At 38.5% G+C, this 15153-nt stretch overlaps 1 protein-coding gene across 1 annotated transcript; it reads right to left on the bottom strand.

The window, feature by feature from the left end:
• Window positions 13019-13528, bottom strand: LOC109328835 (RNA-directed DNA polymerase homolog). The gene has a single exon (XM_019562482.1). The coding sequence runs from the start codon at window positions 13526-13528 to the stop codon at window positions 13019-13021; it is 510 nt and encodes a 169-aa protein (XP_019418027.1).

The following is a 15153-nucleotide window of genomic DNA, read 5'->3' as shown; positions in this document are numbered from 1 at the left end:
GCGGGTGAGAACAACTTAACTTATCGCTGGCCACTTGACAAAAAATATTGGTTATGTGTTATTCACAATTTGACATAAACTAATATTCAATATTGGTTAAAAGAAAAATAATAATGAAAAGACTTTTTTGAGCTAAGAAAAAAGAAGAAGTGCTTAAGATCTCAAAGAAAATGAGAATTTATAGCCAAGTAAAAAGAAGTGGTTATGGTGAAACCAACATTAATGTTCTTTTCCCTTTGACCACATAATCTTCAGGAGCTTTGCCTATAAATAGGAGTGCTCCATGTCATTGTAAGACACACCAAATACTTAGCTTAATGCATTTTCTCTCTTTTGTTTTCTTGTTCTAATTGTGTGAGAAATACTTGAGTGAAAGTGAAATTAGGTGTACTTGGGTTTTGGGAAGTGAGTGAAACACTTATAGTTCTCTTTTATCATAGTGAAATAATTTTTGTTCTTCAGCTGTGGACGTAGGCAAATTGCCGAACTACATTAAATTCTCAGTATCATTTTATCTATTATATTTTATACATGGGTCTTCCGCTTTAACAACTAATATGAGAAATGTGATCTTACTTTGAGAAAAAAGATACTCTCTCCTAAAATTTTTGACACTATGTTTCTAATCAACCAAAATTTATAAAATAATAATAAAATATTAATTTCTTTTTTTATAATTTTTTTAATTAAATATCATATTTTAATTCGGCAGAACATAAAGTACGACAAAATGAGGTGTGATAGCCATTCAACTTTAAGATGCACTACTTAATAACCGTTACTTCGGTTGACCTACCGCATATCAATATCCTAGTTAGTACTTAAGAAGCATATACGAATTCATTAAGGAAGAAGAAAGTTTAATTGAATTTTTATTGATTGAATTCCAAAAATACAATACTCAAGTATTTATAGATAACTAATTAACCTAACAAAACAAAACTGAATTATAACTAATTATAAATTGTAATACTAATTTTTTACTCTAAGGGTCTCTTCTAGCTAGGCCTGTCAAAATATGTTATCCTAGTAGGTTCAAGTTAGCCTACATATGACTTGTGCTAAATCAAGTTAGATTAAAAGACGCAGTTATAATTCATGTATGTCAAACTAAAGCTCAAACTCACCTTCAATAGGCTTCTAATTGTGCTTGGTCGGCCTATATAACATTGAGTTTTTTTAAATCTAATTGCTTTATACTCTCTTTTAAAATAAACAAATCATTTGATATTAAGTCATGTTTTATAAAGAGTGTATTAAAAGATGTATTGTTACTATTATGTGTATACTTTATCAAGCCAAATATCCTAAAAAGGAATAAATGAAGAAAACTTTAGTAGACCATACTCGATTGAGTAAGCTCAACCCAAATGCAGATTTAAAATAGTCTAACAGGTATAGCTTAAAAAACCTAATTTTAATAAAATATATCTAAATAGGAATTCACCCTATAAGATTTATTCAGGTCTACTTGTAATTGTTTTAATGTCACATCTTTCCCTTAAAGGAGCCTTGTAGTTGTTAAATAGCCATTTCCCCCTGATTCTTATTATAAAATACTTTTAACTAAATTGTACCTGTCAATAAAAATATATAATTTTCATGATTTTTAAATATTATAATATTATAATCTTACTCTTATTTAATATTGTTCATTAATAACAACAACAATAAAATTAGGTACTAAAGGCTTTTTAATGGGGACAAATGAAAAATAATAATAGTAAAAATAAATGTTTCATAAAAATACAATGTATTTTATGTATCTTATAAAATTGATAACTAAAACTTTCTAAAAAGTGATTTAATTATAATAAGGGAAGAGCAACTGTTCAATATAATGTGGTAGATTGTAAATAATATATCATCGTGAAAAGAAAAATAAAGGTACAATAAGCTTTAAGACCTTTTGAGACTTTGTGGACTACAAAATATTGTGGACATTTTCATGAATTGTGTGGGAGAAGGGTTTGGGTAGTTAAATATGTATTATTATAATGAACTTAGGTCCACAGCTTTAATTCTCAACATATTATTTAAATGTCATAGGGCAATGTTGACATATCATTATTACTTATGTTTAACCATGGTTTGGCCAACCCCAATCGTTGTCACATCTCTATTATTTTTTATTTCAAAAATTACATCAGAATGTTGAGGTGGGTTAGCCTTCAATTTCCTACTTACACTGATTTTCTTTCATAATATTAAAGTGGAGATATCAACTTACTCTAAAAGTAAATAAATATTTTAAACTAATTATAAGGAAATAATCTTAGTGATTTATAATTTCTAATTATAACGAAATCTAATGATTTGAATTAGTAAATAAATTTAAATCAATAGATGTTCATAAAATTAATGACTATGATAGAGAGTAAATTTAAAATATTTACTCTTAGGGTAACTGGATCCTCACTCTATTAATATTACACTTTCTTGGTGAGAAGAATGATTGATAAAAATTTGATTTATAAGAATTACATTTGTTATGAAAGAGAATCACATATCCTAAAAAACTAATTCTTTTTCTATAGAAATATTATTAATAATACGAAAAACCTAATTGAAAACCAACATGGATGATTGGTGATAAAGAAAAATTGTCATGACTAAATTAATAATTTAATTTCTTTTACTAAAATAGTAGCAAGAAAAGTTTGAGGATACAAATAGATGTTGACTTATTCACAGTAGTACTCCTATAAGCCTATAACGCATCAATCTATTTACTTTCTACATTTTAATCATAAAATAACAAGATAGAATTAACAATTAATATGTACGAGTTAAAGCTAAAGAATGCAAAAATTGAAAATGATATACGACATCTTATTAATGTTGATTGTCTTTTTATTGAAATAATTTTTTTTGCCACATGGGCAGCTTCCGCTGTCGGTGGTAAAATTTAATTCAATATTAAATAAAAAAAATGTCGTTTTCCTTAATTTATGAAAAGTTTGTCCACGTCACGAAAAATAAGCTATGATCGTGATGTGTGTATGATTACCTTCTTAGTTGCGCAATAAATAAGTATTATCCATTTTTAAATCAAGACGCTTTATGTTTTATTTTCTATATATAAAAAAGTTTGCTTTGATAGATCATGAACAGAGGTGAAAATAAATGGGGTTGGTACCCTAGCTCAATTCAACTTGATTAATAAGAATTGATTTAGCTTGAATCTGAACTCAAATTTAGCTTGTAGTATAGTTTTTCAACTTAATCTATTCTTGATCTAAATTTACGAACAGTCAAATTCTATCAGACATTTAGAGTTTTTCAGCTCATTAGCTTTTACATTTTATTTACTAATAATTTAAATTATATTTTAGTATCACTATACATTCTCAATTTCCACCATAACTATTGTAAAATATAAACCATTAGTTAACTTATCATTCATTGCAATTATACAAGATTTTGAATGACCACTTTGTATTTTCATTTAGGTTCTAGACGAGGTTAATGGTGATCGTTATAAATTGCCATAATCTCTGCATTCCTCCCAAGCCAGCTGACCCATTAGTACATGATCATTTTAACTAATGATATAAAAATATTAGTTTCTATTTTATGACCTTTTTTTTTAATTAGATGACATTTTTTTAATTGGACGTAAATAAAAATAAGTACACAAAAGGCAAGAGGTGCATTGCTCGTGTAGATGCCATCTTACTTGAAAATAGACATCACAACATTTTAATTAGATATTACTTAGAAGTATATATTAGTAGCTTTTTTAATTAGATATTACTTAGAAGTATATATTAATGAGGTGAATTTGAGAGGAGGTGAGAGAAAGTGAGAGTTTTGCAAATCTCTCTTGTTTGATGGGAGAAAGAAAGAGAGTAGAGAGAAAGAAATAGTGGACGTCCCATCCTAAATTTCTTCTATTCATGAGAAGAAAATAAGTTGAGAGAGTAAAATATTATGAAATGGCTAAGTTATCCTACCAACTTCATACTATCACATATATGTATATGAATAAAATTGTGTATATATATATATATATTTATATGAAAAATTCACATTTTCTCTTTTCTATGCTGTTTCTCTTCTACCAAATAATTCTAAAACCAAACTATTTTTTATCTCTTTTTTCCTACTCATACTCTTTCTATTCATGTTCTCTCTTATCATTTTCTTCTCTAAACCAAACAAAATATTAATTCAATATCAACCTAAAATCGGAGACATCAATAAGTTCTAATCTGTTTGGGTTTCCTTTAGGCCACTACAAAAGTATTACAGGGAGAAAACTTTCAAAATATACGTCAAGAAAATTCCTTCCAAAACTTGTTGAATAATTTTTATGGCTTTATCATTTTCCTCATTCTAATAAAATAACCAGCTAATATATATCCATCTTTTTATCATTGAACTTCCCAAGCAAATTCCCAAAAACATTTACAATTATCAATTTTTGACAAATCCCATTGCATTCCAGAAGCCCAAAGCATTCGTCTTGATAAATGGACATTGCTTAATAAATGAAACATTTTGAAAAAAAATATGATATTGCCTATTAAGTTTTCGATATTCAACTAGATAGAAAAAATGGATGACACTTTAATAGCTTTGTCAAAAAATGTGCCAAAAGCTTGTTAGAATTGCCTCTCTAATAAGTTGTGTTGCTACCCTTTTCAGTCAATTTCCCTATTTTCCATTTTTATCGATATTTTTATTTATTGTTATAGTTATATTATTATATTGCTATAATATTTCCTTATTGAGTGTTTTTTAATGTTGTAGTGCAAAGATCAAATGTGGTTAGTGTGTGTATTATTAGTATTAAATTAATGCATCATTTACCTAATTTATCTCCTATTTTCTTATGATAATTATAGATATACATTTTCACTAGTTCGTTATTATAGTTGTAAAAATAGTAATCAATATTATCTCAATTTCCTAAATAGACAAATAAATGAGAATAAATCTTCCTATAAAGTAAAAAGACAATTAAAAAGAAACAAATATAATATTACCTAGTGTTGTGAGAACCGGACTGTACTGGACGGTTCGACTAGTTTGACCGCTGACCGGACTTGAAAATGACTCTAGTTTACTGTCTTAACTGAGTGAGGGTTGGACCGCTTTGAATCGAAAAAATTCCGGTACGACCGTGTTAAACCCGGTTAAACCTGATTAACCTAGGAAGTAAACCGGACGGTTCACTTCAAAATTTTAAAAAAAGGAAAACTACTTTAATTTTTTGTTTTAATCTGGTCCCAAAAAAAGATGAAAAGACATTACTTCAATGTGATTATATATGATTATTAATTATATAAAGTTTTCATTTATATATAATTATATATTTATAGATAAAAATTATTAATTATGTGAGAAATCATCCGGTCAGACCAAACGGTTTAATCGTTTAAACCGGTTATACTTAATACGTGACTTCTTCTGGTTTGACGTCTGACTCGGATTTCACAATATTGATATTATCGTCGGGATAGATCTAATAAAGTCATATATTTGTTATGAAGGTAATATCAATGCACTATCAATTTTTTTTTTATAGATTATCAACATATTATTCAGTTATATTAATTTTTTAAAAATTTAATAATGATTAAATATAAATAGTAAATGATGTAATGACAAATTATTTAAAAGTGAAGATAAAGCAAAAGAAAAAGTGGAAATTTGGATTCAGGACAACCATTTCACCAGGAAGCTCGACTATGTTGAGTTCCAACATAGACTAGAAGCATGACCATGTCACCATAAACATAATTGTACCACTATGCTTAAGATTAACACTATCGAAAATCGCAATAGTTATTTTAACACAATTGACATTAAACAATATGGGGATAATATTAAAATAAATAAATTCTTTATCTCGTCTGTTCTTTTATACTGGGCAAAAATGATCGGTGATGAATGTAGGGTGGTCGGTGATGAATGTCTGGTAGAGTGTGAAGGATTGGGAGGTGTGATCGGAATGTTGTCTGAACCCGCTGAGGGAGGTACTTGAAAAGGTTCTTCGACAAGTCAGCAGAATATTCTAGAGAGATAAATGGAGTACATAAGAGAGAAGTTAGAATAACAAGTGTAGCAATAAATGAGGAAATGAGAATTGAATGTACTCCTTGTGTGGTCTCCTCTATTTATAGAGTTTGGGGTATGCTAAGATGACACCTTGCCATTGGCCAACATCTAACGGGTACAATGGACATACTCTACTGGTTATTACATGTCCTACAGATCTGCTCCTGTCGAATTGTCGGGGGCAGACGGCATGGCAGGCGGCTTGTTAGCTGACATTAAGGGCGAGTCAGTGGCACATTAATGAGGGGGTCAGAGGTGCATTAAATGGTGGGTTAGAGACATTAATGTTGTATCATGAACATTTATGACATCTGCTACAAGTGGGCCCATCTGAGGCGGGTCACGAGGAGATGAGGAGCCTAATGCTAGTTACTCGGGGTGGTCAAATGATAGCCCAGACGTGACTGGGGCAAAACAGTTGCCCACAATCTATCAGTTTGGTTGGGAATGGACTAGGCAAGTAGACTCAAGCTATTTTGATTTAGTGTTAATCAAACGCATATAGGTATAGGGGTAGGTCATGATGGTTATCTGCTTCTAGGTTGACATGTGGAGGATCGGTTGCATCCCTTCTAGTGACTTTGAGTGTTCAACTGACGCGTCTGCTCGTTTCAGGTTTTCTTCCTTGTTTTTTTGAGCCACCGTTAGATCGTCCTTGAGTGATTATAGGTGGATGGGATGGGTTCTCGTTTTGGGCTTCAGGTATGGCCTGTGCCCAGCCTTCTTCCTATAAATAGGGGTTGTTTTCTTCATTCTTCTTCACTTTGCCTTTTCTGAGAAATTGTCTCTTGCCGAGCACGCATATCGCTTGAATCTGATCGTCGTTCTTCTTTTAGACTCTTCTATTTCCATCAACTCGATAACTCATTTCCCCCCCTCTTTTTAATAATAACTTTAGCCAATCATGGTAATGTTAGGCAGAGATTCAAGCCCTGATGAGGTGGAGATCCTGCCCGAACCTCCACCCACTTTTACTAACGTAACTGGTCGTCGTCACCAACGAGCCTACTACGTTGCCGCCCTTGGTAGTAGTTGTCCCTCCTGGAGGCGACCTGACCAGTTATCCCTGCCGACCTTGTTGCATGAGCTGGGAAAAAAGGAGGTCGGTAATGGGGCTGCCTTGATTGACCTGGCGGCTTTCTCGGAGAAGTGACGTTTGGTCTTGGATGGTATGTCCAACTCGAATTCTAACACTTCTTCTGATGACAGGTCTATCATGGGGTAGAATTTTTCTGATCTGGTCGATAAATTCGTTATCCCGGAGGACATGGCAGGTAACGATGGTCGTTATTGGTGGGTCGATCAAGAGGTTAGGGGAATCCCATCCTATTTCCTATTATATGTACGCTTGGTCGTGGATGTGCTGACACACCCGACTAATGATATCTAGTTGTACCCTCTACTGCTCAAGAGCGAGTTTGCCGAGATATTCTCTTTGAGTCTAAGAATAGATGGAACATTTATATGTATGAGCAAGTCTGCTGACGGATAGGGGTGAAAATCCCCTTCGAAGGGTGGTATACGGAGGTGTTACAACATCTCCAGGTAGCCCCCTTTCAGTTGCATCTCAACTCTTGGGGATTTATTCAAGTGTTCAAGTTTTTTTGTGGGGTCATATAATGACCTTGCACGCTCCGGTTGTTTTTTTAGATGTTCTGAGTGACTCATAGTTCCAACAAAGACGAGGCTCGGGCTAGACACTATGGGTGATCCCTTCAATCCTGGAATGGACGTGCTTTATTTCTTCCTTTTGAGGGTTCTGTGAAGAATTGGAAGGGTGGTTTATTTCGCGTCGAGGACCGTGGGATGTGTCATACTTGGGCCTACGACCTTGGCAACGTCCCGTTTTTCCCCTTTTCTTGGAACGAGGGGATTCATTAAAGGCATGTTGACTCCTTTGGTTTCTCGTATGATCAATTGGATGACCAAGAGAAGATGACGACAAATGAGATGCTAGCTTGGGTTGAGGAGGGGTGATCAATCCCTTGCTACATTTTGGTTCAAGCCAACCAAATTTTTGAAGAAGCAGTTAGTATGCATCCGGCTATCTATATCTTTGTCTTTAGTTTATGACACTTATCTGACCTTTTTTGTTTGTTTCTTTCAACAGCGACCATGGGGGATTAGGTTGACAGGAGCATGCTTCTAAAGAGGGCAGCTTCTAAGAGGAAGAATGTGGAAATCAACAAACGTCACACACCGAGTTTACCTACCCGGGTTGAGGGTCTCCCTTCCACTCCTTGGAGGGAAGTTGGTCAAGCCAGTGGCTCGGTGGGGACCACAATAGACCGGTCAACTCCCACGATGGTCTTGCCCCCTGAATCTGCCTTCGGTCAATCTATTGACTTAACTGCTGAACACGCCAGCTCTCTCGAAGCGACTTTGGTGGAGGGCGCCCAACTGGAGAGGCAGAGGTCGGGCAAGTCCTTCGGTAAGGGTAAATATGCCCCTCTCTGCTTGAAGACAACTCACAACATTCCAAAAGCCGTTGACGAGGGCCTAGTCAATCCGACGGTGAAGAGTGTTATGGATGGGGTTCCTCTAGTGAATCTGTTGCGGAGGACTTGGGAGGTAGAGGTCTTGGTGGCTTCAGTCGCCGAGTACCTCGAAGGTGAGGGGGTGCTCGCCACTCGGGTTGGAGAGAATGCTCTAGCCGACCTTCAAGAACTTTATTCGGGTGAGCTCCACGAACTGAAGGAAAAGTACGTCGAGGTTGTGAAGAATCTGGAGGCCCAGAACCTCTCGGCCGCTGAGCAACTCTCTACGGTGTCCCTTCAGCTGAAGGTTGCTCAAGAAGTTGAGATGCTGGCCAAGAAAGATGTGGGTGTCGTTGAACGGGAGGTGCATTCTCTGGCTGACCGTCTTCAGAGGAGCGAAGATAAGAGGCTTCAGCTCTGGGACAAGTTAAAGGCTTCGGAGGCTGAGAACGCTCGAGTGAAGAAGGAGCTGGAGGACCTCAAGGTTGCCTATCTGAAGCTGGAGGATGATGTTGATGGGGCAGCTAACGCCGGCTGGGACAATGCTTTTGCCCAGGATAGTTTAGTTTGTCCTGATGCTGACTGGTCTTGGGCCAGGATAGATGCACGGGTTACCCCCGATGGTGAGCTTGTCGTGGATGAATATGAAGGCCTTTTTGCCCTCCCAATTTCGGCCAAAGGTGGTGGGGGAGATTAGTTTATGTTTTTGTTTTGTTCTCGTACTTTGTATTCTCTCATGTTTTTATCAATGAAGGTCTTTTATCTGTTCATCTACTGTTTTTATTAAATAAGTCGCGCTGACCAAAATAATTGAAGTGACTAATCAATCAATCAGCTAATTAATCATCAGGATAATAATTAATACCTGGTTTTGAATCTAAATGATGTCGAAGTGATAGTTAGTCATGTTGAATAACCTTTAAGTAATGACTGTCCGGATTTCCATCTTTGAACTTGAATGAGAATACTAAATAACCATTAAGTAGTGGATGCCCGATTATTTGTTATTGAAATTTGAGTGAAAATGTTGAATAATTATTAAGTAATAATTGCTTGGATTTTCATTATTAAACTTGAATGAGAATGTTGAATAATCATTAAGTAATAACTGTTCGGATTTCCATTATTAAACTTGAATGAGAATATTGAATATTCATTACGTAATAACTGCTCGGATTTTCATTATTAAACTTGAATGAGAATGTTGAATAATCCTTAAGTAATAACTGCTCGAATTTCCATTATTAAACATGAATGAGAATGTTGAATAATCATGAAGTAGTATATGTCTAGTTAACCTTTATTGAACTTGAATGAGAATGTTGAATAATCATTAAGTAGTGGATGTCCGGTTTTTTGGAAACAAGCAAAGTTGAATGTTGGTCACCATCAAAGGGGGATTGGCCCCCGTCTTTAAGAGGTGTACAGTTTGTCGCCTAGGAAGGCTTGGTCCGATCTTGAGTTTGTATGTTGACCCGCCATCAGAGGGGGGACTGGCCCACGCCTCTGAGGGGCATATTGTTGGCGACCAAAAGGACTTGGTCCAGGCTTGGGTTTGTAGGTTGAACCGCCATCAGAGTGGGACTGGCCCACACATCTAAGGGGCATATTGTTGGCGACCAAGAGGACTTGGTCCATGCTTGGGTTTGTAGGTTGACCCGCCATCATAGGGGAACTGGCTCACGCCTTTGAGGGGCATATTTTTGGCGACCAAGAGGACTTGGTCCAGGCTTGGGTTTGTAGGTTAAATCGCCATCAGAGGGGGACTGACCCACGCCTCTGAGGGGCATATTGTTGGCGACCAAGAGGACTTGGAGGGGGACTGGCCCACGCCTCTGAGGGGCATATTGTTGGCGACCAAGAGGACTTAGTCTAGGCTTGGGTTTGTAGGTTGAACCGCCATTATAGGGGCACTGGCCAACGCCTCTAAGGGGCATATTGTTGGCGACCACCTATTTTTTATAAAAACTTCTTTCAATAATAACTTGTTGTCATATAGATCAGATTCAGTTACATCATTTGCTCAGCCGCTTATGGGTCTGATGGACATAATTTACATTTTCTAAGCAAAAAACTGTTGTAGGTTTGTCGCGTTCCAAGTACGGGGGATCTTCTTTCCTAGAAGGTCTTCGAGTTTGTAGGCCCATTTGCCGGTTTTGCTAGTTACCCGGTAGAGCCCTTCCCAATTGGGTCCTAGCTTGCCTTGTGTTTGCCGACATCAGCCCTCCTAAGCACTAAATTGCCTTCTTCGAAGTCTCGTGGTACCACAGTTCTGTTATTCTTATAAGTAGTCCTTCTTTTGATGGCGGTTTCCCTGATTATGGCTCGGTCTCTCTTCTCTTCTATTCAATCCAGGTTGTGTCTCAAGATAGTCGAGTTGGCGGCTTCATAAAAGTGTATTGTTTGCTAGGCGGGCTCGCTGATCTCTACTGAGATGATAACCTCGGACCCGTAAGTGAAATTAAAAGGCGATTCTCCAGTGGTGGAGTGAGGAGTTGTGCGATAGGCCCACATGACATGATGCAACTGTCCCGACCATACTCCCTTGGCTTCTTGAAATCTTCTTTTTATTCCTCCCAGGAGGACTTTGTTAACTGCTTTTGCTTGCTCGTTTTTTTGGGGGTGTTCAATTAAAGTGAAGTGTTGCTTGATGTGAAGACTTGGCAACAACTCCCTAAACTTCTAGTCAGAAAATTGAGTCCTATTATCCGTGACAATTGCGGCTGGTATCCAGAATTGTTTTATGATGTTTCTCCAGGTGAATTTCCAGATATTGGCCGCTGTGATATTGGATAAGGGTTCAGCCTCAATCCACTTGGTGAAGTAATCTACTACCACTATCATGAATTTAAGTTGTCCGACTACTCGTGGAAATGGTCCCAGGATGTCCATACCCCACCTGCAAAATGGGCATGGGGTCATGGTGGTGGTCAACTCTTCGGGCGGAGCCTTGTGAAGATCAACAAACAATTGACAGGATATGCATTTCTTGGCCAACTTAGAGGCATCTTTTTCCATGGTCGGCCAATAGTATCCTGCCCGTAGTACTTTCTTGGTTAATCATGTTGCGCTGAGATGATAGCCATAACTGCCTTCATGGATCTCATAGAGAACATACCAAGCCCTATCGGGGCTGAGGCATTTAAGCATTGGAGTAGAAAATTCTCGGCGATACAAACAACCTTTTACTATTTTGAACCATGAATTGTGCCTGAGGAACCATTGCATGTCCTTCTAGTCTACCGGCAGGTCGCCATGAAGCAAGTATCTAATGAGTGGACCGATCCAGTCATTCGAGACCTGTACTTGTTCGATTGTCATGATGGAGGGATGTAAAACTGTTCCTTAGACTACCAATCTGTTGTTGCCTGGACTTTTGGTGCTTGCTAATTTGGACAAAATATTCGCCCTGATATTTTGCTCTCTTGGGACATGTTGGATGGAGGCGGTCCCAAACTTGGCCATTAATTCCTTAACCTTGGCCAAGTATTTCTCAAGTAACACATCCTTTGTTTGTTAGGCACCCGTAATGTGAAAGAGGACAGGCTGAGAATCACTGCATATGGAGACCTTTTCGGTTCCTATTTCCCTGACCAATTACAAACCAACAATGCATGCTTCGTATTTGGCCTGATTGTTTGATGTGGGGAAAGTGAAGGTGAGCGAATGCTCAATGGTCACCCCCTGACCATTATCTAACAATACTTCTGCTTCACTGCCTTGAGGATTGGATGAACCGTTGACATAGATTGTTCATATTTGCTTGGAACAAAGTCAGACAAGACCTGACTCTTGATAGCCGTTCTGGGCTCACACCATATATCGAATTGGGAGAGTTCAATAGATTAGGAGATCATTCGCCCGACTAGTTCTGGTTTGTGCAAGATCTGGCGGATTGGTTGATTGGTTATGACCACCACGGGGTGGGATTGAAAATATTGCCGTAGTCGTCTTTTTACCATCAAGAGGGCGTAAGCGACCTTTTCCAATTTTTGATACCTGAGCTCTGGGCCTTGTAAGGCCTTGATGGTGAAGTACATTGTGTGTTGACTTTCTTCACTTTTTCTGATTAGAGCGATTGCCACAACCTCGTCTATTACTGCTAAGTAGATACACAATGTCTTAGTAGGTGCAGACTTAGAAAGTATGGGCGGGGTAGCCAAGTATTGTTTGAAAGTCTAGAAAGCTTCTTCACATGCATCTGACCAAGTAAAAGTGTTGCTCTTTTCTAGGAGTTGGAAGAGTGGGAGGGAATGTTTCGCGAATGCAGGGAGGAATCAGGCCAATGCTGCCAACCGCCTATTAAGTTGTTGGACCTCTTTGATTGATTTCGGGCCGCGCATGTCTATAACTACCTAGCATTTTGCAGGGTTGGCCTCGATACCTCGACTGGTCAACAGAAATCCTAAGAACTTGTCGGCCTCGACCCCGAATATACACTTGTCTAGATTGAGGGGCATATTGAACTTGCACAACTAGGGAAAAATAGCTTTCAAGATGGTTATATGATCCTTTATCAGTAAACTTTTGGCAATCATGTTGTCCGTGTAGACCTCCATGTTCTTCCCAATCTTATCCCAAAAAACGATGTTCACCATTCTCTCATATGTAGCCCCTATTTTTTTCAGGCCGAAGGGCATGACCGTGTAGTAGTAGGTTGCCTTGGGTGTAATGAAGGCAATTTTGTCTTGATCTGGGGGATACATTGGTATTTGATTATACCCGGAATCAACATCCATAAATGATAAAAATTGGTACTCAGAGGAGTTGTCCACAAGATGATCAATGTTCGGAAGGGGATATGGATCTTTTGGACACACTTTGTTCAAATCTGTATAATCCACACACATCTGCAATTTCCTGGATGGTTTCTTGACCAGCACGACGTTCGTCATCCAGGTGGTGTATGTGATCTCTCGGCTAAACCCTACTTCTAGTAGTTTAGAAATTTTCCGAGTAACCTCGGCTGTCCTATAGGCGCCCATTTTCCTTTTCTTCCGGGCCACTAGTTTTGAGCTTTCAAGCATGCGTTCAACTTGGATCTTTGAGCTTCGTCGAGTGTGTTGCCAATATACACCAGATTTTCTTTTGAGGGACCGAGTTGAAGGGAGGTTTTATTCCCCTCTAGCCGAGGGCGAAGTTCTCCCTCGTCCGTTCTGGCATCCAATCCCACCAGGTGTACGCCCCGCTGCATGTTCCTTGGGGGTGGTGACTGTACTTAAGTGTGATTCAGACGTAGGCTCATTTGATAACAACTTCTTGCGCTCTGTTGGTCTCCCTTGACAGTACATACGTGAAAGTCGAACGAGAAAATCTTCATGCATTGGTGGGGGTGGAAACTATTGCCTCAAGATGATTCAGTGTTGGTCGCCCGAGGATGAGGTTGTAAGCGGAGACACAATCAATAACTAGGAACTTAGCTTGGACTGTTCGGGTTAAGGGTTGCTCTCCAACAGTAAGTCATATGTCAACGTATCCTCAGGGAGTGACTCCCTGCCCAGTGAAACCGACCAATTGTCCATCATAAGGTAATATGTCTCTATCCTTGAGTTCCATTTTTGTGAACAAATCTTGAAACATGATATGTGCCGAGATGCCCTGGTCGATGAACAACCTTCCAAATTTCTTAATGTTCATTTTGGCGGTGATGACGAGGGGATCGTCATGACCACGGACGATGCCTTCATAATCACGGACGTCAAATGAGATTGGTGGTGTCGCGTGATGGTCATGATATTGGCGAGTGTTCCGGACTGTTGATTACATGACCTCCCGAACATATCTTTGTTTGGGCTTCCCTAGAAGTACTAGTGGCGGCGAATCCGCCTGATATTACGTTGATGTCCACCAGAATCTCTTGTCGCCTATTGTTGGAGCGGTACCAATCTCCTTGGTCTTTGTTTGGGAGTCATTCCTTTTTAGTTTTAGGGGGGACGTCTTCGAGGAGGACTGGACTGACGCGAAGGTGGTGATCGCCCATGGCGGGCCCGAGCAATAAATTGTTAGAGGTGCCCAACTTGAATCAGGTCTTCAATAGTGTCCCTCATCTGGGTACACTCTTCTGTCACGTGTCCAAATAAGGTGTGGAAATCACAATATTTGGAGCGGTCCTGGGTCCCCAACTTTTTGCCTCGATTGGGTTTAGGGAGTTAGACTAAATGGGTGGCCATAACTTCTTGCAGGATTCTGGTGTGACTAGCATTTAGGGGGGTGTAGGAGGTATATTTGGGTTTTTTGGGCTATCAAGGTGGATCATCTTGAGGGTGTTCGTGCATTTTTGGCTTCCCGTGAGGGAGTTGATATTCTTTATGTTCGGGTGGTGGGCGGTTATGATGGATTTATGTTAGATTAATGAATTGTTGGGCTTTAGATTGGAGTTCTTCCATTATGAGATCTGAGTACTTAGCCAACTCTTGTCTGAAGAGACCGTCCTACAGTCCTGTTACCAGGATATGCACCGCCACCTCCGGGCTCAAGGTGCGTACTTTCGTGGCCTCTGAGTTGAATCTGTCCAGATAAGCTCGGAGGAGTTCGTGTGTCTCCTGCCGTATTCCGGACAGAGTGTATGAAGAACGAGATTGCTCTTTGCTTGTTGTGAACCGGATGTTGA

Source organism: Lupinus angustifolius, chromosome LG01 (genome assembly GCF_001865875.1).
Source record: "Lupinus angustifolius cultivar Tanjil chromosome LG01, LupAngTanjil_v1.0, whole genome shotgun sequence".
Taxonomy (NCBI): Eukaryota; Viridiplantae; Streptophyta; class Magnoliopsida; order Fabales; family Fabaceae; genus Lupinus; species Lupinus angustifolius.
The sequence above is the reverse complement of the archived record's forward strand: the minus strand, read 5'-3'. Positions and strand labels throughout refer to the sequence as shown.